At 35.6% G+C, this 26,633-nt stretch overlaps 3 protein-coding genes across 4 annotated transcripts in view; all 3 read left to right on the top strand.

Annotated features, from left to right (window-relative positions):
- The first annotated feature begins 725 nt into the window (after positions 1-725).
- Positions 726-2,960, top strand: LOC113229966. The gene is made up of 2 exons (XM_026463663.1): positions 726-1,504; positions 1,592-2,960. The coding sequence occupies exons 1-2, from the start codon at positions 726-728 to the stop codon at positions 2,958-2,960; spliced, it is 2,148 nt and encodes a 715-aa protein (XP_026319448.1).
- A 2,325-nt stretch (positions 2,961-5,285) lies between these two features.
- Positions 5,286-13,031, top strand: LOC113229965. The gene is made up of 4 exons (XM_026463662.1): positions 5,286-5,452; positions 6,063-6,249; positions 10,816-11,019; positions 12,810-13,031. Exons 1-4 carry the CDS (start codon positions 5,286-5,288, stop codon positions 13,029-13,031), a joined length of 780 nt encoding a protein of 259 aa, XP_026319447.1.
- Positions 13,032-15,344: 2,313 nt separating this feature from the next.
- The window catches only part of LOC113230394, a 53,052-nt gene continuing 41,763 nt past the window's right edge, over positions 15,345-26,633 (top strand). For both annotated transcript variants that reach the window (XM_026464301.1, XM_026464303.1), the window contains exons 1-2: positions 15,345-15,545; positions 25,222-25,422. In XM_026464301.1, coding sequence (XP_026320086.1) covers positions 25,309-25,422 — 114 coding nt within the window. In that variant the 5' untranslated portion in view covers positions 15,345-15,545; positions 25,222-25,308. The remainder of the gene's footprint in view (positions 15,546-25,221; positions 25,423-26,633) is intronic.

Raw genomic sequence — 26,633 nt, 5'->3', positions numbered from 1 at the left:
TGCCATGGATTGGCGTTTCGCTTACCACCACGCGCACTACTTGTTCGTCCCACCACTTGGACACATAAAAAAAATGCGCCTATCGAAATTAGAAATATCGTGTGGTAAAGCCACACACACGCTGCAGTAACAAAACAATTAGGGACACCGTGTGTTTCTGATTTATTTATTTCGTGACTTTGGATGTAATTTGTGGTTGTCTATGTGTGTGTGTCCATGGCACCCGCGATGCAGGGTTTCCCTAGTGCGTTATTAAAAAATTCCTGTACTATAAGTAAAGTACAAGAGCAACGGGATTCACTCTGGGACACTTCCCAAAACACGCAGACCAGAACCAATTAAGAAAAGTTAATTTCCAATTTGGACCTACCGGAAATCCAATAGAATCGAAACAGAACATCCAGCGCCCACAGTATAAGCCGTTGGGCCACCGAGTTCATCAAATAACCTTAATTATTCCATTCATTTTAAGGGAGATACACTATGTCATTCAGTGACGACTTATGTATGTCGCTAATAGTGTAAATTGTACCTCAGGCGCGGGTCATTCGAATCGTGTTCCTACTGTTCTACTTACTGCAGTACCGCTAAAAATTATCGCCATTTTGCCTTAGAATAATTTCACAGTGATATTTCAATATTTCTAACAGACCTCTTCATTTTCTAGTCAGATCACGAGGAGATCGCTCGTTGAAAGAGTTCAGAGTAAATATTATAATTACAAAATGAAAATTTTAACACTATCGACGTTACTTTTATGTTTATTAGAAAATGAACTCGCCACCGCTTTGAAATTGCCGGGACCGCTTGTATATGTGGTAACACCATCCCTGAGACCTTTGACGATCGATGAAGGACGATCAGCACCTCAACCGTTTTACTACCACAACTGGATGCGAAGAATGGATTTGCCCATGAATACGACAACCACCTCGACTACTACGCCTCGAGTGAAGACGCCTGATTTAATATTCGCCGAATTTGAATCGGATAAAAGGAAGAACATCAGGAAATTGCTGGAGAAAGAAAGGGTAAATACAATGACATCAACGATAACCAAACCAAAACACGTGCTAGATGAAATTATGCACGAACAGCCTGAAAACTATGGATTACCATCACCCACAACTGAAAGGGAAGATATGAAAACGAATGTCACAAATGTGACTGATTATTTTGCTTTGTATAACAGTATGTATAACAGCGCAGATAATTTACCGTCTCCTGTGTATGAGCCTTCTTCGACATCGTCAACACAGAAACCGACGACGACACTTAACTCTGAAACGCCGACTCCCATGAATAATGTGGGACACATTTGGCACATTATCAATAGTGAGAAACATAATCAATATAACGGTGGATGGAACGAAGTACCTATTAGTACGCACGATCAAAATGGAAAACAAGAGACGGTACCAGAATATAGCTATCAGGAAACTCAGGAACAAATAGATGAGGACGACAAAGCTGACCAAATAGACAACAATTTTGCATTACCCGGGTGAGTATTTAAATTGAAAATAAAATGAAAAGAGAAAACTTAAATTCTAACATTTTCAATTTTAATATATTTTTACTTTTTGCTCAGTTTCAGCAGTAATTCTGTTAAAGGAGCAGATAATGAATCTCGGGCTATACGTACCGAATCTAACATCCGTTACCCATACGTTAATTTACAACCTTTCCAAATGAAAAATATGAATAAACCTCCAATGAATTCAAACGGTAAAAAAGGAAACAATATTTACACTAACTTGGATAATTTCTACGACTTAAAAAATCCTGTAAGAGGTGAGGCTCAAGATGTAGTGTATTTGCGACAGCCAATAGACAGATATAATCCTGCTCAACCATACTTACCATCGCAATACGGAAGTAAATCTAAACAATCGAGTGCGAGTTCAACGTCAATTAAGACTGCAGCTAATCTTGTACCACCTCCCCCTCCTCCTCCACCGCCTAAAGCCAGTGCTGATGATTTCCCAGCGCCAGTGAGCTACGACTCTTTTCCACCGTATGCACCACCTGCACCTGATGCTGAACGTCCTCCTATTTCGAAACCATCGATATCAATATCTCCATCGGAACCTGATGTAGATGACGACTCATTTTCCGATCCTGGTGAGGTAGATTTGGGATATCGATACAAGCCCACAATCGCATCATTACCAAAACCATTCGGAGGTTACTCTTATAATAAACCGATGACCGATGATACCCCTCCCTCAATGGAAACCGACGATCACTCAGAGTTTGGAGGATATCATTACGAAAAACCTGCACCATCAAAACCTGATTTTGAAGGATATCATTATAGTAAACCAGAAGCAGCTGCTCTACCGACGTATGATCTTCCAGCTTTTGATCACGGGTCTCAGTCGCATGAGAACGATTATCCTGTATTTATTTTCGACAAACCTCACAGTGGAAAAGGAGGCGATAAAGAAGCTAACGATATGAAAGATGACGACATAGGAATGGTGCCACCGCCGCCTGCGCCAAATATGATGAAACCTGGAATTAATGATCCACCAATGGACGATAGTGGCTTCCCACATGATATTCCCGGGGATTTAAAATTTTATCATGATGACCACGATTTTTACCATCACCACCATCCTATAACTACGACTACAACGACAACAGAAATGCCGCGTGTTAACAGATACAGTTATTACTATTTAGGGAAAAAGTTGTATTACTTACCACTGTACTTTAGTGTGTACTTCATTGTATACGTAGGAGCTCTTGTTATCAAGGCTGTGTTACGACACAAGATCGTATACCCGAACAGCTATAAGCCAAACTCGGACACTGCTAGCTACTTCTCTAAAAGATCCGTAGGCTCAGAGGAGTTCTCTAATAAGCGTCTTCATGAAATTACTAGCAAGGTAACACATGCCATTGCTACTGCAGCAGACCGGTATATTAAAAATAAAGACATGAAAGGTGATTAAGAACTTTGCTAGTATATCGTAACCTTGATGTGATAAGGCCAGAACTGCAGAATAATAACTTTTCAAGAGATCTTTAAAGATGTTACGAACGAAATTAGCCGATAACTTTTTATACTTAAATAGAAGAGTTATAAAATTTCTATAAATTTTATAAAATTTGTTTCATATAGTAGTAGTTCGTATTATTTTTATGACTTTCATGTGATAAAAGTACTTGATCACATGTGGCATTATTATACAAAAGGTACGATATACTGAAAATAATTGATTGGGTAAAGGTAGGATAGGTTGTAAATAAAACAACTGAATACAACTGAATTGTAAAATCTTCGCAGGTGTGATAATACATAAGTAATAACGCTGTTGTGAACTGAGCATATTTAATACTAGTTTGTTATAGTTATTTATTATAACTTCAATTTTCATTAAATGTAGTTTATTGTCACAACGAAAATGTTAATAAATATGAATTTATAATTTTATTCAAAGTTTTGTTCTTAGTATCCTAATGGCCTTATAACAGTATCCACTGAATTCTGCTTACAATCCTATAACAGACAAGACCACCTGCACTTTATGTTAAATAAATATACATATTTGTGTACTATATGAACAATCTTTAGTAGTCTATAAAAGGTGGATTTTTGTTTAGGGATTCTAATTTCTAAACACTTTGATTGAGCTTTTTAAGGTACTGTAGTAAATAAATATACAGTTAATTATTTAAATTGGCCTTAAAATGTAAATAGTTTGGCCAAATTCTATGACAACCCTTCGCGATTGCTAAAAAATGAAAAAATTAGGAAAATAACTGTCAGTCAAATTAGGTATGAGGTAACTGGTTCCTATTACTTTTTTAATATTCTGAGGAAAGCAGGGTCTGAAATTTCTTAATAATTGAATGGTATTTATTTATAGTACCTACTTCATGGCACTACACAACAACAACGTTAACGGAAGAAGAATCGAATGAATAAAATATACCTTACACACATTAAAATACGTCCAATATTTACTTTGAAATTAATCTTTTCCAATTGTATTTCTTGCATTCATTGTCTTTATTTTCAATGTCATACTACGACTATTCCATTCATGTAACCCCATTCAGAAGAAAAGTTCCTTAGAATATTTATTGAGTGTAAGTGGTAGAGTAAACGCACTGTAGACTATTAGAATGTCCCTAATGGGCACATTGTGATCGAAATGATAAACGCGACAATGGATTTTTCTTTATAATGATCCAATTGGAATGTTCATGTAAATGAAGGACTATTGCCCCACTTTTATAAAGGTCACTTTTTACCTTATCCATTTTGTTTTAGAAGGTACATAGTGCAAGAAAATTGTATTAGGGCTAATTTTCAGTAGTAGTGAAATGTATAAGGGTTGAACACGGCTTTAATAAGATGTTTTGGAAAAGTAAAGAACTAGAAAAGTTAAGGTACGAAATAATAGATTCCTAAACAGCATTTTATAAAATTTTATCAATCTATTTTGCGCAATATATATAAAAAATACTGCACAGAAACTGACTAAACCATTTAAATTGGAGCTAAACTGTACTAATTTCTATATTTGTGAATAGAAATAGATAGAGAGATTTGCCTTTATTTTATTTTCAACATTTGCAAATTAGATGTTACTGTTTCTCCCTCGTGCGTCTAAATAACCTTTATAAGGTACAAACGTTCTCGTATTAATTATAGAGTTCATATATATTTAAATATTAAATACAGTGTCTTGCAGTACGAGTATTTTTATTATGTGTCATGTATACAATGTTTCATTATTGGTACGTCGTAATTCAAAGGAATAATCGTAGGTAATTCATTCTATGAATATAGATTTCGCATTTGCATTTTCTTTTGAATGTTCTATTAAAAAATTTTAATCCTCCTTAATTGTTTAGTTAGTACATTATAAGATAGAGAGAAGAATAAAGTCAGTACCAATCAGTTGTCTCTTGTGACGTTTCTTAATTTTAGGTACATATAATATCATATTAAGCTTTTCTCTACACTGCGACTTTGAGTCGTGCTGTAAATTAAATTGACATGCGATCGGTACCACTTATTACTGGTACGGAGAGTGTTTGCAGAATTCATAATTTCAGTTGCTCCCTTTTCATGTGTAACCGGGGCGCAACGATTTGAAGTGGCCAGTCGCTCTTTCATCATCCCGCCGAGCACTACAGTAAAGTCATAAAATATAATCGAAAGTATTAAAAATAGTTGCGTGGTTTTTGAAAAGAAAAATTTCAATAAAATACATTTTCTTCGTATAGACGATTTCATTTTTGTAAAAGGATTGTTTTTAAATGCAATGGTTAAAGTTTCGAAAGGCGCGGTGATGGTTTTGTGCCATGGGTTGGTTTGGGCAGCAGCAGCTCTGGCGCTGTGGGTGGGCGGTGCCTCAGGTGAGAGAGCTCGCTACGACACAGCGACGCCCTACACTCCGCCCTACTCGAAATACAAATACATACCTTTGCAGTAAGTACTTTTTTCCTTATTTGCAACATATTCTAATATATACCTTATAAACTTCTGTCAGTTTTTTGTTTTCTATGAAACATAATATAGACATTGTTGTCGTGACAAATATTTTAAACTTTAATGTAATTTTTGTAAATCAACTCAAATAATAACCAATTTAGGTGCAATTAATAATGTAATTTTTAAATAAAAAATGTTTTTTTGGGTTTCATCGACTGATGTCGTAAACTTTATTATTTGTCGTATAAAATTATGAACATTTTTACACCGAAACAACATTTTTCAACAACATCGTGCTTGTTGAAAAATGTTGTTTCGGTGTAAAAATGTTCATAATTTTATATTTTACTCATTGTAATTAAGCTAATTGTAAGATTATTAACCTTGATTACATCTGACCAAACCCGATCATTGTCAATTAAAATCATATTTTGTAGTAATCCATTTCCCACACAATTATGTTTTGGTTGATGCAAATAGTATTTGTTCTACCTAAACGAATGTAAGTTAGTATATTTGCTACTGTAGTGTTAATAAATTATAGGCAATTAAAGAAGAAGGTGTCAGCAATCTAATCGCAGTTATTTTTATTCACAAACTTTTTTAGTCCTGCACGATACGAGCCTGAAGAAATGCCAGTCGAGGATGAGGAACCTTCTCGCGGCGGCATGCCTCCAACCGAGCTGATCCTGACAGGTCTTCGTACGATTCTTGACGTTGTGCGGAATATCAACAAAAAGAGAGCGCAGCAGCAGACGTTGTCGGGCATAGGGCGCAATAGTACTGGAATTGAGGTACCTAAGTGTTTAATGGTCCTCTTTAATTTTTTTGTATTAATGTACGTAGGGCGAACTATAAGTTTCCGGAACTGGCCACATACATAAACAATATTTAAAAAGTAATTACAACACTTGAAAATGAAATTCCTTGGCTGTAGAATACAGTTTGTTTTATCTGGTTGTCGCTTGCTTTTACATTGTGGCGTCATTTTAGAAATTGATTGTCTACACCACCATGGATTTAACTCGTGAAAATTTTCGTAGTATGATTTTTTACGACTTTAAGCGTATTTTAACAGCTCAGCGGAGCTTCTCTCAGCTTCAGGCTGCTTTTGGCAATGAAGCATCATGCAAGACGACTATTCATAGCTGGTTTGCAGAATTCAAAGGCGGTCGTGTGAATTTCAGTAACGAATTTCGTGATGGTTGCCCATCAATTGCTGTGAACAACAAAAACTTCGATGCTGTGCGCCGTATGATCAAAACAGACAGGCATGTGACATACCATGAGATTCGGGCATCTTTAGGCATAGGCACGAGTCAAATACAATCAATTCTACACAAACATTTGGGTGTGAAAAAGCTGTGCTCTCGTTGGATCCCACACAATTTGACTAAGGCTCAAAAAACGGATCGCGTCACTTGAAGGGGTGTCAAATTTGGTGTGGGACATAGTAACAGGAGGTGAAACATGGATTTATAGTTACGATCCCAAAACAAAGCAGCAATCGAGCTTATGGGTCTTTCGGGATGATCCAACCAAAGTGGTGGGCGTACAAAGTGTCTCTTAGCGGAGGACTGCTTCTTTTCTTAATAAAACTGGACACGTGGCTAACTGTTGCTTTGGAGAATCGTTGTACCGTGAATAGTGATTGGTACACGACCATTTGTTTCATGGAAGTTATTGACAAACTCCGTAAAAATAACCGTAAACGCCGTATCACCTTGCACCACGATAATGCCAGTTTTCACACGGCCAGACAGACAAATGAATTTTTGTAGGTGAACAACGTTGACCTTATGAGCCATCCCGCATACAGACCCGACCTGAGACCTTGTGACTTTTAGTTATTTTCAAAAATTATTATATTATATAGATTTTCATCACCTGAAGAGGATGTCGAAGAGTATGAAAAATATGTTTTAGAGATTGTCACGGAGGAGTGGCATAAATGTATTCAAAATTGGTTCATTCGTATGAAAAAGTGCATTAACGCTAACGGAGAATATTTTGAGAAACAATAAATTCATTTCTAACCATTTATAGTATTTTTTTCTTATTCATCCCGGAAACTTATAGTGCGTCTCACGTACTAAGAAAAATACTTTTGCTTAAGTAAATACGAAATATCCTAACCGGATAACCATAATTGACAGATATCTTGATATAAATTATTAGATTTACTATATATAAAATTTGTGACATAATTCCAATTAATTTAATTGCCTCCGTGGCCGAACTGTTACCATGCCAGACTGCCTCGCAGAGGTCGCAGGTTTGATTCCCGGGCCGGAAGACAATTGTATGGCCTACATTTATTTCTCTTGTGAGTTTGTGTGTAATTTGTGGTTGTCTATGTGTGTGTCCATGGCACCCACGACTCATGGTATCCCTAGTGCAGGGCTATGTTGAGTATGTGCCTTGTCATTTAAAAAAGAGAGCTTGATATCATAATACGTATGAATTGTTACTTGAATAAACGTTAACGATTAATTTATTTAGATTAGTTAGTTTAGATTAGTTAGATTAGTTCGTTATGTAGTGGAAGTCTCAGCCTATCTTGATGGGAAAATGGAGTGAAGCTTAGGCATGTACTTACTCGTTACTCCACCTAAACAGAAAAAAATTGTGACCACGAGATCTAAGAGCACAAGAGTTTGCCATTATTTTTGCTTACTTGTGTATTGTAGGCGCTTGCTTATCACAAGCTTGGTCTACATTATTCACAGTCCGGTTTTGTCCTAGGCAACATTTTTCACTACTAGATAAATAAATGCATTGTCGTCGTGAGACGTAGAAAGACGTGAAAAGACGTGAAAAGTAGAGTATTTGAGTAAATCTGTGTTAGTTAACGGTTTCTGTAGAAGTGGGTGAGGCGTGGGGTGCTAACTGCTAGTTAGACACCCCGGATAAATTTGGACAAGTGTCTCGGTGAGTTTACACGTCCGTGACAACAGCTATATGCGATTTATCGCATTTTAATGAGTCGGGTGCTAATTTAAAGAGATTTAGGTCACCTACATTAATTAATTTTCTGTTTAGGAACCATGAAGTCTATGACACGCATATGTCCTTGAGCAGAATTGAAAATAAGCAAACTTGGATCTCATGTGGCAAACAAGAGCATCTGACTAAAATTATGTACTTAAAATAGTTACGTTTTCAAGACGAGACATCTTTTCTTCTTTGTATAGTTTCTAGTATCGCGCACTTTGTTTTGACAGTGATATAAGTTATATTGAAAATTAGTTGTGCAGCAGAAATTAAGTAACCATACTTTGCTCATCCAAATTAGGCCTGTCCTCACGTTCTAGATTTGTTATAGACAGGTATATTGCAGTTGACGTGTATAATTCGAAAATGTTCAGGATTCGCTTCGTTTACAAATTAATCACTCGCGTACTATAATTGGTCCATCTATCCTTGACCCTTTTAGTTATCTTGAAAATTATTAATGTTCGAGATTCATTTCAACTTGTTATGCTGACTTTGGCTCGTAAAATAAAATAGTAATAAATATATTTGAAAATTTTTATGTTTACTCAATTGATTTTTTTATGATTCTCAAGTACTGGAGAAGTGGGGCAATCATCTCAAATTGTCGTCTACGATAAAAAGTGGGATTAGTACTAAGAACAATTTTCTGTACAAGTACGTGTGGCGCACTATAAATTTCCGGAATGAATAAGAAAAATATACTATAAATAGTCAGAAATGAATTTATTGTTTCTCAAAATATTCTCCGTTAGCGTTAATGCACTTTTTCATACGAATGAACCAATTTTGAATATATTTGTGTCACTCCGTCGTGACAATCTCTGAAACATATTTTTCATACTCTTCGACAGCCTCTTCAAATGATGAAAATGTATATATTTTAAAATAAATAAAAGTCACAAGGTACCAGGTCGGGTCTGTACGCCGGATGGCTCATAAGATCAACGTTGTTCACCTTCAAAAATTCATTTGTCTGTCTGGCCGTGTGAGAACTGGCATTATCGTGGTGCAAGATGATACGGCGTTTACGGTTATTTTTACGGAGTTTGTCAATAACTTCCGGCAAATAAATAGTCGTGTGCCAATCACTATTCACGGTGCAGCGATTCTCCAAAGCAACAGTACCCAGGTGTCCAGCTTTATTAAAAAAAGAAGCAATCAGCCACGTAGAGGCACTTTGCACCCGCGCCGCTTTTGTCGGTTTTGGCTCATTTCGAAAGACCCATACACTCGATTGCTGCTTTGTTTTGAGATCGTCACTATAAATCCATGTTTCGTTACTTGTTACTATGTCCCACTCCAAATTTGACGCCCCTTCGTTGTATCGTGGTAAGCGTGGCATTGCACCAAGTGACGCGATCTGTTTTTTGAGCCTCAGTCAAAGTGTGTGGGATCCACCGAGAGCACAGGGTTTTCACACCCAAATGTTTGTGTAGCATTGATTGTATTTGACTCATGCCTATGCCTAAAGGTGCCCGAATGTCATGGTGTATCACATGCCTGTCTATTTTGTTCATACGGCGCACAGCATCGATGTTTTTGTTGTTCACAGCAGTGGACGGGCGACCATCACGAAATTCGTCACTGAGAATCACACGACCGCGTTTGAATTCTGCAAACCAGCTATAAATAGTCGTCTTGCATAGTGCTTCATTGCCAAAAGCAGCCTGAAGCCGAGCGAAGCTCCGCTAAGCTGCTAAATTACACTTAAAGTCGTAGAAAACCATACTACGAAAATTTTCACGAGTTAAATCCATGGTGATGTAGATAACCAATTTCTAAAATGACGCCACAATTTAAAAACAAGTGACAGTCAGATAAAACAAACTGTATTCTACAGCCAAAGAGTTTCATTTTCAAATGTTGTAATTACTTTTTAAATATTGTTTATGTAATCGTCCAGTTCCGGAAACTTATAGTGCGCCACACGTACTAAGAGCCTTTGCGCACTACGTCCGATTGGTATCAGTTCCGAATCCGAAAAATGACCCGAAAATGGTAAGAAATGTCACAGGGATCATTTTATATCCATGTGTACAAGCGATATTCGTATTTTCACGGATTTCAATTGTACTTAGTGCATAAGCTACATCCGAAGTGAGCCCGAGTTTTCTAGATTTGTATAGCCTCGGACTCGAAACGAATACGAATCGTATGCAGTGCGCAAGGCGCTTAGTGTTATTTTTAACAAAATATAAATGTAGCGAACTAAGTACCGATAAAATTTTACTCAAAGGTTGAGTCATGTGTGTTATTGAAATGAGAGTGTATAAAATTGCTCTACACACATAATATTTAAAAGGCTTCTTTTATGTCTAAAACTCTCCAGATGAATAAAACAAAATTAAACGCTTTCGTTTCAGGTACGTCGAAATAAATTGAAGAATGACACAGTGGGAATCGGACGAGGGTTCGAAGACTATTACGATGAGCACCATTATCATGACCATGATACTACTACGACCACTGCCAAGCCGATGAAACAGGGCCGGTACACCGATCCCTGGGCTGGGTACTACGACTGGATCATCAATGAGGGATCCTTCAAATTCTGGAGTGCTTTCCAGGTTAATCAGATTTAGTTTACGTTTTAAATGAAACTTTATTTTTAATTTGACTATGTAGATGTCGTAAAATTGCTATTTCTAGTTCATGATATCAAATGACAGGGCCAATAAATCGTGCGCCTGGTGGTATGCCACACGCCTGCCCATAACAGCAAAGATATTAAAGATCTGAGTGGCGCTGCCGCTGCGCCCGTCAACCCTGAGACATATGTTGATAAGTCTCGTGTGCATGTAATTTCACCAGCACCCTTAACTTTCAAAACCGGAACACAATAATGCTCGCATTGCGGCAGAAATAAAACAGTTACTAATAAAAAACAAGTTACTTTGGTTTATAAATTAAACTCGTCATTGTTTCAAGCTGACAAATGGTTTTGACCTCAAGTGCAGTGTAGCGCATCATAGCGACAAAATATTGCTGATATGGCTTTATGAAAAAATAGCTATTACGCTCTGGCTCGTTGACAAAAAGTTATAATAAATGACAGCAGTTCATAACATTGACATAGTTTTAAGGCTGGTGCGGTAACTTCAGTTCTGATCGTCAAGAAAACTCAAGGAGCCGTATGAACCTTGTTACTTTATGTGTCGTTGAAGCCATGCGTTTCCTACGTAGTACGTCTTATTTGCCGACCCACCAGCTTACAAGAGGTCAATAAAACCACGATAAAACCACGTTCGCACTGCGCATGTTTGCGTAGACTACTTTGTAATTATGCATTGTTATTGAGTGTTTTCCCACGCTAATTGAAACTAAATTTTCATATGCGTCTTATTGAAAATTATTTAATTGATTGGTCGTCCGGAGTATTAATATAATATATTAATATAATAATGGCCCTGAGAATAACAATTCTCAGGGCCATTTTCTAAGTGGCTCTTCTTTAAATTGGTTCCGGATTGTTCTTTGGCGTTCAGGTTATTAAACCATTTTTTTTTATTAAGATGCAGTACTGAGATATGATATGAGAAGACGTACTGAGAGTCATTGTTACCATTGCCAATGTTATGTTTTAGAGCATTAACGATCGTTTTTGGTGATTTTTCGCTGTATAATCATACATATAGTTAATCTTAAAAGTAGTGATTTCATGAAGTGATTATATATACTTGCCCTCATTACTATGCCACAATATGATGTGATTATTTTTTGATGAAATTTAATGGTGTGCACGATCTAACTATCGATCTTGTACCATACAGGAGGAAATACACCGTCAAAATTAATTTATAGAATCAATGTTGTCGAGGCGTGTGGGTCGCGGTATTGAACCTAGGCTTACGCTTGTTGCTCATCAACGTGCATGTAAGGCAGAGGTCTTTCTTAGAAACCATTAGGTAATGATAATGATAATAATAATAACAAATCGTTTATTATTTATTTAAAAACGTAAAAACATCTAAATTCACAGCCCACCAAACTGTAGGGAAATGAAGTCTACTTACTAATCTACTTACCTATTTCTGCTGCCAAGCAGTAATGTGAGATTTACCATGTTTCGGTTTTGAAGGGTGCTGGTGAAATTACAGGCACATGAGACTTGTCAACTTATGTCTTAAGATGACTGTCGCAGTTGCAGTGCCCCTCAGATCATTGCGATTTAAAGATCTGAGTGGCACTGCAACTGTTATGAACACTTCCGTCACTAGGTATCATAAAAAAAGAAAAACAATCTATTTGGTAGTGATAATAAACTTTCTAAAATAAGGGGATTCAGGTAAAACTGTAAAAAGATTGAACACAATTGAGTTTTCAGTAACGTGTCTATAAATTTAATTTTCGTTCGCAGCTTTTCACCGCAGCTCTTCTCTTGTATGCCTGTCTCTCTGCCATTTACTACGCTAAATTCAACCCAATCATACCAGATTACAATATGGAATACGATGACTACTTCCTCCAGAGGAGAGTCGGCAGGAGTGTGGACGCGTCGGAAATGCCTTCAGGATTAAGTTGGATGAACTCACAAACGTTCCAGTTTATAATGAATGCTATTACCAAACATTACGAATAGGAATACTATATAGATAGATATTAAGCAATGACTGACTCCAAGATAATAAGAGCGTTCTGTGATTGATAAGAAAAGTTTATTATCACACTTTTGCAGATTCCCGTATTTCTTAAATTTAAAGTATTAGTAACACTGAAGAAGCTAGCTACTTAAGAATTTATGAAATACATTGTCTATGCCGATTGTGAACTGGCAACAGGCCCTATCTCAATTTTGGCAACTTTACAGGTGAAGAATAAAATTGTTTGCGTCGTTTATATAGCATCTGGTTTATTAAATAAAAATACGTAGTATGTATGTACATACATGTGTAATAAAAATATTTAACAGCTACATACAACACTTTTTTCTTCACCTGTAAAGTTGTCAAAATTGAGATAGTACCGATTGCCAGTTCACAGTCGATATTATACGGTATAAATAGTGGAATGACTATTATGGTATGCTTTTGGATTACCTCTATTGTTGATAAAGGTGTCGTTTTGATTTCTTTTCTTTACGATAGTAAGAAAAGATTATCCTAAAATTATCTTGCGAACTATTCTTTACAGGGCAACGATATTGAGGTAGTTAGTATAAATATAGTAATTTTGTTTATTTGTTACCCTGTAACGAAATGTAGGTTAGAAATATATGATTCGATTTGACCGATTTCTCGAATCGGATCTATATTTGTGATTTAGCGACTTGCATAGGTAATTATTTACATACAAAACTATATACAATAAATTGTAGATATAGTTTTACTTAACTATATTATAAGTTCTTTCACGTTTAAACAACGTAATTATGCCAGGCGTATATTAGTTCCTTCATAGTATAATAAGGTAAATAAATTATTTCAATATTTCGTCTTAAAATAAATTTATTTAATTCCTGTAAAGTGAAAGTAACTCTACGAGCAATTCTGAATATACGTATTAGTTATATATGTGTATGTATTTGTACTCTAAAGAAATAAAGGTAGGACGGTATAAAATACAGTCTATGTTTATTTGCAATATAGCTCCAAATGGTAGTCAATGAATTGCTTCACTCTGCGAAGAGCATTCGTTGTTTTTCGCTTGGGAGTTTGAGACAATCTTTACGTAAAAAAAATTCAAAATTATTTATTTCTCTTTGGCAGAATGTTTCACTTTAGTATTAGTATTATATTGTACTCGTACTATATGTTACGTATAGTTATTATATTATTTTCCGTGTCGTCAATTTGAATATTATAATTAATCCAAAATACTCAAAGAAAATGTTTATGTAAAATTTTTATGCAATGTAAAGACATTTTAAAGAAAGTTCACAATAAAGCTTGTGAAATTACATCACTTCATCACGAGTTTGTAGAAAATAGTAAAGTAAGTAAAAGCTATTAAATTCCTTGTGCTGACGTAGTTAGGTAGTTGTGGAAGCTTGTGGTCGTACTACAACATCACATGTGGCAGCGGCGTGACAGGCTCGAGTTCGATGTCCGGCCGGGCCGCGGCTTATAGGATATGCACAGGATGTCGTCAATACATTTGTTTCCATAAAAAAATATTTTTATTACATTATATTTATGACTGTTGTTTGAAATGAGGTGTATTTGGTATCGAATTGTTTATGTTAATTATTGTATCCAATATCTACTTATTATTATTAATTGTATGTATTAGGCTTTATATTTTAAACTAAAGACATTTACTACTATAATAAAGTTGAGTAATTATTTACTTATCTGCTTACAGTTCAACCATTACTCGATATAACTTAAACATTAAAAACATCTGGTCAAATTACAAGTGTACTTTTGTATGAGCATGATGTATTCGTAGTTCATCATGTATACGGAATCCACATAAACCATTTATAGTCTTTTACCTAAGTTCAGTGCCCACCACCATAAACTACGATTCTAAGGCAGCTATAAAAATACTAAGTTCGATCTCATCTGCAAGCATCTGACTCACGAGATAAACCGAAAACTGTATTCATATTGCTCTTAAAAATAATTAGCTCGTATCTGTAAAGTACAGTTACGTTTAGCTGATTACTATAGATACGGAGAGAGCGATCATTGATCGATCAATTAAGCTATCGCGAGCTCCGGCGCTTGGCTACAACACAGTTTCCAAACTGTTTCTGCGGTTTGCTATCCATCTGTAGAGCTGGGCCCGCGCTACAATTACTTGACGCTCGAATGGTGTGCGTATTATACGGTGAAATTGAGAACGCAGTAGTCTGTAGAGCGGCTGGAATAGTAGCACGACGGCACAACGCGGGCAGGTTGGCGCGCCAGTTCAACGATCAAGTGCAACGCGGACGCACACTCAACGAGCCCGTATTCCGGCGCGGATGCGCGCACGCTGCCGCTAACGCCGCGTCCTACATTTGAATTTCGTACAAATTACAAACTCATTGTTTTAAGTATTTAAAAGAAATAGACTTCGCTATTGTGAATGAGTGTGTGTTGAGACCGTAAATTTACTTGTACTCAAATTGAAGACTACTTACGGGATCTTATTGGGATCAGACATAAAGGTTTGTATGCTTTTTCTCGAATTCTTATTTAGTAAATACCACCATGCCATAATTACATATTTAGGTGCATATTTTTAAATATTTATAAACCAACTTTAATTTTGTAACTAAGCAAAATTAACAACGAATTGCAGATGGAACAATACATACTGTAATTACTTTGTTTGCAAATTTCAGTATTTGAATATCGAATATGTTTCACAAAATGACTATCTACAACTTATTGTAAAGTATAGAAGTTTCTGGCATCTTTTTGAGTTAAGTCATACCAAGGGAATTTTTGCCACTATCTCTGCGGTGTGCGGCGGGTGCCTGCGTTCTTCCTTTGAAAAGACATCAACGAGCGCATCCTCGCATACTTTTCCGATACATGGCTTTGTAAACTGCTATATTTTTCGCTAGCAGATACAGCTTTACCTATTTCATGTTTTCAAGTTAACTCTATGTGTGTTAAAGTACACTTATAGGGCGCATGTTTATAATTAATTATTTCCTATGATATAAACATTACATTCTTACATATTATAAAACGATAATTACCTTAAGGTAACTGTCAGTGTATATGAAATTGTACGGTATAAAAATAATTAACATAACTAGATCATCGCCCATACGTCAATGTGTATTTGACAATAGTTAAATTACTAGTTGAATAAAATTAATTTAACCGGCTATCGCCAAAATATTCTATTTAATTCCCAAAGCATATTTTTAAATAATATTCTCAGTAATATGTATATACTGTTATCTGTATGTAAAACAAGTAATAGTAACGGGGAACTGTCGCTAGAAATATGACCACGGGCGGAGCTCATTTTATTTTAATATATTACGGATACCAGTTTTAGAAATGCCTCTCAGGACAGGAAGCTAGAAATTTGTATATCTCTTTGAATTACATCGTTTTTTCATGGTTATTTATTGACATTTTAAGGAGAAAAATGTCTTCGAAATGTTATTTATTCAGGATGAGGTTTACGTATGCCTACAATTACTTATTACTTGTTACTGTATTTGACGACCTCCTGGTCAAGAGGTTTGCACACAGGTTTTCATGATGTCGCCATCTTTCAGGTCCCCGGTTCGATTCCCGGATAGATCAATGTAAAAAAATATTATTTCTAGTTGGGGTGTTTGTGGTACCGTTGTTATTTCCGAAACACAAGTGCTTTAGTAACTTACTTTGGGATCAGTGTAACGTATGTGATATTGTCAAGTATTTATTTATTATTGTTATCAAGATTCTTATTATATTGAATGCACCCTAAGACCTTATTAAAACATCATATTTCTTAATTTGAAATTACAATGACAAACCAATCACACCAAGACAAATGATGCGTGGCTTAATAGCGATGTAGCGGGACGCCACCGTTGACACACTTACGACAACATTACAACCATGCGATAATTTTATGCCACAACGTAGTTACTCACATTATCTCATGTGAACTTGCATATTTACTGCCAATGGTAGCTTGTAATGAACGTATTTTATGGCATTCAATCGAGTTTACTGGAGAACCAGTTGCAGCGCGTCTCTACATGGCCTCGCAGATTTCTTGTCTTTTCACAGATATAAGTTATAATTGTTCTACCGCTTATAATTAATTGTGGCAGAATTGTGAGGGGTTGTCCCGCACGTCTTTATAATGAGTTTTGCTTTGAAACATAAACAAAGCTTTCGGTTTATGGTGTAGACAACTCATACCCAGAAAGAATAATAACAGCAGCTAATAAACTTTCATAAGTTCTCATAGATGGCGCTACGGCAAAAAAGTCGTTTATAAAGCATTACAAAGATCCGCAAGAGAAATTCGTAAGATCAGCTGCCTCGGTCTTTAGCTCAGTTGGAAGAACGGTAGTCTGGTTTGGTATACAGATATTGGTTCGAGTTCAGTGAGAGCGAAGAAATTTTTCTTTTTGTTTATTTGGTCTTGTCGTGGTTATTATCGATAATAATAGAAAACTAGTGTAATATTTTCACAAAAATATACGACTATCTGGGTAGTAAAAAACATCATGATATTCATTACAAAATAGTATTGCCGAATAATATCGTAAAATATGAACATCTATTACATCTATTGAACGAAGTCGTTTCTACAAAACGACTTAGATAATTTGACTTACTTATTAACGCGTTCCAATTATGTTAGAGTGATTTTTTGTAAGTCGTCATCGTATTGATTATGCGAACGCATAATTATAACATATACATTATTTCATGAAAAAACAATAGCCTATGAAAACAAATAATGTAGAGAATAAATTGACATCCTGCATAGTGTGTAACATTATTGCAAGTTGAATGAAAATATATTTTGTGATGTGCCGTGAAATAGTTTAAAATATTGCTTTCAAATTTTTTCAAAGATTCTTTTCGAAAAATTAATCACAAAAAAGTATTATAACACTACCGATTTTTTTACAAACAACAACTTATGAATTACACGATTAGATTTGTTTGGTTATAGCATTGACGCATTTTTTGTAGAAAAACGCACAAACTTTTTTATCATCGATTGTTACGAGAAATATAACGGTACTAATAATCCTCAATATTAGATAATAACTCTGTCAGTTTATTTACTAGTTTTTATACAAATCGTAATCTTAGTTCCTCCATAGAGTTCACGAGCCGACACTGTTAGCCATTCAATGTTAATGCATACGTTCCTTCACTGCACATCATGCAATCCATTGAATATGGCTGTTATGTTTGTTGTCTATGTTGTCATACTACCTCAATCGTATTTGAAAAGCATCGATAATTGTTAAGATGACTGTGTGAGCCTTAAAAGATTTTACATGAACAACATAGAAGTTTTTACATATGACTATTAAAAATTACACTACATATTTATTTATTTATTTAATTGCGTCACACAAAGCACAAAGAAATTAGATATTACATTCAAGTACTACGATTTATATTGATTCAAGAATATTATACTTGAGTTATTATTTCAGTAATAAGTACTAACGAATAATTGCAAAATTTTTTTCTTAGAACACAAAATTTTATCTGTATACCGTCATTTGAATATTTTGTTAACACGTACTCTCTGTAGAAACTTTAAGATACCTTATATTTCTCGCTAAGTGAATTTCAGAAATAAAAATCTTAACCATAAACCGTTAATTAAAATTATAAAATGGTAATTATTATAATAATAAAAAAAAACAAAGAATAAACTAAACTTGCATGTTGAATTCCTATTAAATAATTTAATTAGATGTATGATGCGTCATGTCGAGGCCGAAGAGGCTCACGGACCTACCCTGACTCTTCAGATGAGGACGACCGGTGATTTCGTGACATGATATCTCTTAACCATAATGTCGGCAGCAGGAAACGCATGCGCATCACTAAAATTAAAAAAAATCTTATTATCCGACGATTACGTCGTCAGCCTATAAGCAAAATGATTTAACGGTCTGCACGCCTTGTGATTCGCGCTTGTTCTTTGTTATGGCTGTAGAAGTTAAGTTCCATTACAGTTTCGTAGCTTGTCTTTATACTTTTATGCTATTTAATTATGAAAAATATTCAATGTAAACACATTTGTGACAACATCGTTGTGCTTTTGTTGAGAATTGATATTAACCATGATTTTACATACTTAAAAATATCATGAGATATGAATAACAAAGAAATTAATTTATAGATTTAAATCAACGTCATTCTACTGCATGCATTGTAATGCATCAACTGAAATGCAATTAAATAAATATATAGGTACAATAAGCTTCGTGTAACCATATGTATTAGCACTTTATTTTTCATTGATGTGTGTGATCAATTCATTTACCCGTGTCGTCTGTGTCTTGTGGCAGTGTTCAGTTCCCACGGTCCTAGAGGATCTCATATTAACTTCAGTGCGAGTTTGTAGGCTAGGTACGTGTAAAAAGCAATTAGTTCTATTGTCACGGCTGGCTCGTGAGATGTTGGATGCGCTCGGTGTACCTCACGCACCGGTACCGTTCTCGTCCGAATTCTGAATGATTCGCGTTACTTCACCCAGATTCTTTCGTATCAAGGAGTCAACATTGAATTTTTATGACCATTAGTTTACGCAGGTTTATTAACTAGGTCAATAGGACTGGCGAATAATTAACCTGTGTTTAACCGTAAATTTATGTGTTCAGTGTTTTGCTGTTTAACATGTTTAAAAACACTGTGCATTGTTTGGTTAATGCTAAATAAAGGTGTCATGTCTCTAAAGCTGATTGAAGCCGCAAGCAGCTAAGCGATTGTGGCGCGGCGGCGGAGTGTAAAGGTGACATTGACATTGATCAAGCCACGCCACGCGCGGCTCTCGCCAACCGTTGAACTCTGGATGTGCTCTGTTTACCAACACTGCAAAAGAGTAGCTTCTTGCCTTCAACGTTTTATCTTGTTCTTTGTTGAGTCTGTCGTGTAATGACGATATTAGGAGCATTTCAAGTGATTCAAAGTCGAACTTCAAAAAATCTTTATTTTATTAACTGACTTCAAAAAAAGGAGGAGGCTCTCCATTCGACTGATATTTTTTTGTATGTATGTACGTTACGCGATAACACCGGTATTTGTGTACCTATTTTGTTTTTGTTTTTTTGTTGGAAAGAGACTACCTCAGTATTGGTCCTATTTAAATTATGATAAAGAAGAAAATATCGCACCTCTAAGGGTAGCAAACTAGGGGATCAATCCGGTTTTGCGCACTTTCCGGTAAGCGACTTCAATAAAATTTGACAAATAGATGTAATTCCACGAACTTTGAAGTTCGTTGTTTTTTTATAAAATAGTTATAGGTGAGCAAATTACACTGCAAATCATCATATTGATTAAATACTACTGCTCATTCATGAGGCTGATTACCCTAAGAAGAAAAAGCATGAAACTCTGGGGGTTACTCTTTAAGATTTACAACATTTATTTCAAACATCATAGATCGCTGCAGGAGCTAAACGGGTCATTACCACGGATATCTGTCATCCAAGTACGCAGAAGCTGTATAATAAATAACCTTTAATATACAGTTTCTTCCACTATATTTTGAACATCGTGAATGGCAAATTTTCAATATCAACCGGCATCTTATTATAGGAGCGTGTACATTGCCCTTTGAATGAATGATCAGACGTCTAATAAGTTCTAAATAATCGTTGCTCGTCATTTACCACATTGATGCTCAATATCGTATCGGTGTTATTACTTTCGTTGATACATTACCAACATACCAAGGTGTTTTAAAGGTTATCAAAGCAAAAGAATCGATTATCTACGTGGGTAAAGGATGTTTTTCGATCTGCTCGAAAATGTCACTGAAGGTTAAGAGGTTCAAACGTTTCTTTGCCTGTGATATTCTCTTTGATGTTTTGACAATATGTATCCTTGATCTGTTCATGCGGACAAATTTAATGAAGTAGGTACCTACAACGATAAGTTTGTGTTATTGGAAAAAAAGTCATATAAAACTTCCCCAGTTGTACAATAAAATATATTTTTTAAAACATACTGTGAATTGCCTTATTTAGTTTCTATGGAATATCCCAAATCGTTTAATTCACAGGTATTACTTGATCTTGGAGTATTTTTCCTTTACACAACCTTAGAGCACAGAGCAGGTATGCTGATAAGATGTAATTCCCACGGTGTGAGTCAGTGGCGATGCTCTAGCGGAGCAAGGTCTGGTCTTGGTCTGTTGAGCAACACAGTACGTGCTAACTAGCTATTACGACGTGCTGCACAAAGTCTAAGGGCACTCTTTGCCTGATGTATGTGTATGCACGCGTTCTTGGCGATTATATAGGCTATGGCAGCAGCGATAGCTGTGTATATAAAAAAGTCTCAATTAAAACTTCATTATAAAAAAACGTGGCTCAAAAGTTTGTGGAATTACGTCTATTTGCCATGTTTTATTGAAATCGGTTAACGGAAAGTGGGTGAAATCCAATAAACCGGATTCAGTTCCTAATTTGCCACCCTTAGAGGTGGAATATTTACTTCAAATGTGAATGAGACTATTACTGAGGTATACCATTTCCAACAAAAAAAGAAACATCGAAATCAATTCACAAACGGAGGAGTATCCGTTTAACGTACATGCAAAAAAATTAACAGTCGAATTGAGAACTTCCTCCTTTTTGGAAGTCAGTTAAAAATAGCGCTCAAGTGAATTTGGACGTTACAAATAATTCCTACTATAACTGTAACAAGAGATTGGAACTGTCTCCAAACAGACGTGGAACAGGATTGAAAGTTGTAGATACCTCTATCATCTATGTATATTCAAGTTGAATAAATAATTAAACCAGTTCTTGTCGTTGGCTCCAACAGTAATCAGGAATAACCAAGAACACAAAAAAATAGTTAAATAAGTACTAAAACATAAATGTAAGTCTGCTAAATGATTATTAATAAAATCATATACTACAGCACACGCAAGATTACACCTAAAAAATTAAACAACAGCTTCCTGATAGTAATCAACAATTAGTTTCGACATCGTCAGTGTTTTTTGTCTAATTTCATAGTAATGGAATACGATAGATACATAATCGAGGAAAACATTGACAAAAAAAAATGATTATTCATCCGTGTTATCGACAGTGAGACCAGTCAATAGTGCAATAACTGGCCCTGAGCGGAGGTCAAGCTGACGAATTCCTCCAACTAATTCTACAGTGTGATCAAACAAAGCACTTAGACATGAGTTTCGATTACCTCGGTGCTATTAAAAAGTTCGTGAGAACCCTTGTGTTACTTAAAAAAAATTGTGTTATGTAGTCTTATTTCCTATATTTATTTCCAAATATCTGTACTGTAGAGCTCTACGTATACGTTCATAGCAACTATCAACCCATTTTTACGTCCCACTTTTGGGCTCAAGTCTCCCCCAAGGCGAGGGTTTAAGACCATAGTCCACTACGCTGGCCCAATGCTGCTTGGCGACTTCCCACGTTTTCCGACGGTTGTAAACTTTCTGCGTTTCCTCACGATGTAAAAAACGATGTAATAATTTCACCTAAAAGCTCATGGTGCATTTGATATTAAATAATATAAATTCAAACAGCCCAGATTTGAACCCACAGTCCTCTGGTTCAGAGGCGGTAGGTCAGACCATTACACTATTACACTTGAATGTTAGCAGTATTATAATAATTGTGATATATTTTCCAACAATGATGTCTTGTCTGATAAGTACTAAATAGTACATGTAACTAAATTTTTATTGAATGTCAGAATGTTTCATCACTATGATATTCAAATACTTTTTTGTGAAATTACTCACTAGTTTGTTATAATTATTAATACAAACATCGAAAACTTAGAAAAAATTCCTTCGGTCCGGCCGGATTCGAACCGACGTCTCCTAGCAAATCGTGCCAGACGCTATGCCAACTAAACCACGGTACGAACCAGAGGATCTCACGAATTTTTTTCTATGTGCTTGTTGTCGGATCTTTGTATTTGGTTTTCAACGACTTTTTAGCCGCTCATACAACATTTACGAATTACTGTAATATCAACAACTGCTAAAGGTATATATATATTAAATTCGAACTACGATACGGTGGAAGACTCATTAAATTTTAAAGATAATTAACAAAGCTCGAGCAAGGTGAATAAAACGTTATTGACTTTGGAATTACGATTGTTTATCACCCGCTAAATTATTTAAAGCAAGTTGTTTAACCGGACGAAATTTGTTTTTCGATTCAGTGACCCAACATAAAACAGGGGCCGGTTGGCGCGAGCGCAACGGTAGAATGCGAGGCTTATGCAAATAGTACAAGCAAGATAGAACAGAATGTGTACCTAAGTGTGTAGTCCCGTTATAGAGATGTTCTTCTACGAAATTAATTTATATTTCTAACGTTTTAACAGATCGTGCGTGATCGGTTGCTATAATTTTAGAAAAGTGCAAGTAGGTCGCTAAAAATGTCTTTATAATATTTGCTATGGTCAATAAAGCACCGTCTGTACCAAATAAGTGAACTTGAGTTAATTTAAATGAGTTGTACAATGGAAGCACTAGTAACATTGGTTAAGCAGGCCGTGACTAATTAACTAAATACCGTAACGTCATTTAAGACAGATTACGTCTAAGAAATGTAATTTTAGAAAAGATATATTAGCATATTTATAAATAAAATTTTATAATATCGGTCTATGGTGATAATACAGCGGAGGTGTTTAATAATGCGTGCGGTGTACTATCCGCGTTACCTATGCAAGTCATGCGCACGCACCTCCATCCATTCACTTCGCTCAGCCAAAGCTTTACTTGGAACCTCAAACAAAGCTATACAATTGTACCTCAGTCTTATGGTTGTCAAATGTAATAGTAGAGCAGAGAGCCAACTTACATATCAATGGCTTTCTAGAATAGCACCCCATCACAATATAACCTAAATTATTAGGAAGATGGTTTAAAACGTCTGCGGAATATCTAAACTGCAAAGCAAGTGAATTCTATACAGGCTCATGTTCTCACGTGATTATTTTAAAGAATAATAAGTTCGGTGCTATTTTCACAATAAAATTTAGCTCATTCTGAGTGCATCTGTGTATTAAGACAAAAATAAACAATTTTGATTGACAGCGATATACGTATGTAGTATGCATGTATCTTCAATACAGGCTAGGGAATTGAATGCAAAATATAAGATTTAAATTTTCATGGCTGTTTAAATATTTTTTGATATATTTTTTGCAATGAAATGATCAAGTTCTGCTAGATACACTTTTACGGTTTTTAGATAAAGTAGTTGGAAAATTGATCTTATAATTTTGGGCGTACATAGATATCATTGTTTAAATACAAAATTTACTTTTACAGCGGGCTGTACATCTATATTCTGCCAGTAATCTCCTACGTCTGTAAACTTCGGTTGTATTAATTATATTAATATAACATATTATTGACAATGTAAATATAATAATGTTCTTTTAAAAGCAATTTTCAATCCAATGACGAGACGTTTCGCTTGCTTATTATTTTACGTCCACGTTACTCTGGTCTGTTATTAGTAATGCAGGTTGCCTTGCTACGTACTTGTGGGTTAATATTTTATAAGTACCTAGACACGTATATTGTTTTTGTAACTGTCAGCATTTTTGAGAGCAAATCAATAATTTTTACTGTAATCAGAATTATTGCGGTCCTTTTTTATTTAATTTTGATTAAACTTTTCTCCATGGTTTTATTTGTCTTCTTCTTTTGGTGCTACTTTATGGTTGCAAACAACGTATGAATCAAAAGTACATAAGATCATTGATTAATATATATAAGCTTCATTAATTTTAAAATTTTAGTAAATAGAACAGATTCTGTCTTTTGCTGTGCCCTGTGTGTGTGTGTGTACAGGGTCCATAACGATCTTAAACATGTTACTTACCACCTCGTATATGACATTATGATATGTAATAAAGGATTGAGTACCTATTTACCAAGAAGTACTAATTTTGACCCTCTTTAACAAGGATGGTTGGTACTCCAGGTACGACATGAATACATCACAATGCGTAAGTTTTTTTTATAAAGTGCGTCAAATTGAATATAGATATTAAAGCTATTTTCATTCTTACTGCTTCAAATCTTTTTTTAGAGATATTTTGTACGGCATACTTGAATTATTGCGTGGTAGTGCCTAATTCTAATGAAAAATTTTTTATTTGTTACAGATGTACTGACAGCCATGGCTTTTCCATCAGTAAGGACTTATTAGTAGGAGCTTGAGTGCAAATTGTGAAAATAGTGATTGAGTGAAGATGCACACGATGGACACCATGGGCTACGGCCACAAAAAATACCGGCCGCCGATTTCGCCCACCAGTTTCTACCAACACGATCTTTACTCTAGGCATACTACATTGCGCCCTCAGGTATGTGCAATTTATTCACGTATTTACAAAAGATTATTTTACTTTTGGGAAGTACCTATTTCTATATATACGAATACAACTTTACTTGATTCTATTAATAAATAGGTAAAATTTACACAGACAACGACAAAATGTGAAAATTTAAAACCAAACACACGAAATTAGTAAAATAAGTTAATAATGATAATTACGCACACACTCAACATAACCCCGCACTAGGGAAATCCTGCCGTGGACACACACATAGACAACCACAAATTACACCCAAACTCACTAGAGAAATAAATGTAGGCCATACAAATATTTCTCCACGCCCGGAAATCAATCCTGGGACCTCTGCGTGGTCGAATGGTAACCGTTCGGCCACTGAGGCAGTTATTTACAGTTCGATAGGACAGTAATATATGCATAACATATACAATCGCACATCATCAACAACCTATTCCCACTGCAGGGCACGGGTTTCCTTTTAGGCGAAGGTTTAGGCCATAGTTAGCCACACTAGCATTGAGCGGGTTGGGGACTTTGTTCGTATTCCAAGGATTGTGAACTTTCTTCGACATGCAGGTGTTTCCCTGCACTGAAAAGCTCGTGGTAAATTTCAAATTAAAATTCGCACATAAATTCCGAGAAACTCAGAAGTGCGAGACCGGATTCGAACTCACGGCCTCTGTTTGAGAGGCGGTAGGTGAAACCATTAGCAATCAAGTCCTTTTGCAATTCGTACAAAATACGAATAGAAAATTTGAAAAGTCAAGAAAATTTGATCGCCATTAAGTAAAGTAATCATTTCACTAACCCATCACTATACTATTACATCACTAACCCAGTTCACAAACGGTATTAGTTGTAACACGTTCCCACCTCTGACCACATAACGGACATTATACGGAAAGCATTAATCGCCGCAACGTAATGTAATTATAACGTGAGCCGATCTTTATTTGGCTGTCGTTTCGACTGCAAAGGAAATAAGGGAGTTGGATATCCAGTGTGTCACAACTCCCAGTAACATTTCCTTGCTAGTGTTTGCGACATATTAGTGACGCGTTGTTGCTTATGTCTTCTTTATATACAATTAACTGCCTCTGTGGCCAAACGGTTACCACGCCGGACTGCCACATAGGTTCGACTTAATATTCAAGGTTCGATTCCCGGGTCGGGAGAAATATTAGGGGTTAAAGTATGAAATTGCCGTTTTATTGCAATAG

Source organism: Hyposmocoma kahamanoa, unplaced genomic scaffold (genome assembly GCF_003589595.1).
Source record: "Hyposmocoma kahamanoa isolate Upper Pololo Valley unplaced genomic scaffold, ASM358959v1 63, whole genome shotgun sequence".
Lineage (NCBI taxonomy): Eukaryota > Metazoa > Arthropoda > Insecta > Lepidoptera > Cosmopterigidae > Hyposmocoma > Hyposmocoma kahamanoa.
This window is presented reverse-complemented; position numbering and strand designations above follow the sequence as displayed.

Excerpts from the sequence above, each read along its gene's own strand:
- LOC113229966 (XM_026463663.1), top strand. The coding sequence starts at position 726 with ATGAAAATTTTAACACTATCGACGTTACTTTTATGTTTATTAGAAAAT. Across the intron at positions 1,505-1,591 it reads AACAATTTTGCATTACCCGG|TTTCAGCAGTAATTCTGTTA; the intron begins GTGAGTATTTAA and ends CTTTTTGCTCAG.
- LOC113229965 (XM_026463662.1), top strand. The coding sequence starts at position 5,286 with ATGGTTAAAGTTTCGAAAGGCGCGGTGATGGTTTTGTGCCATGGGTTG. Across the intron at positions 5,453-6,062 it reads TACAAATACATACCTTTGCA|TCCTGCACGATACGAGCCTG; the intron begins GTAAGTACTTTT and ends AAACTTTTTTAG. Across the intron at positions 11,020-12,809 it reads AATTCTGGAGTGCTTTCCAG|CTTTTCACCGCAGCTCTTCT; the intron begins GTTAATCAGATT and ends TTTCGTTCGCAG.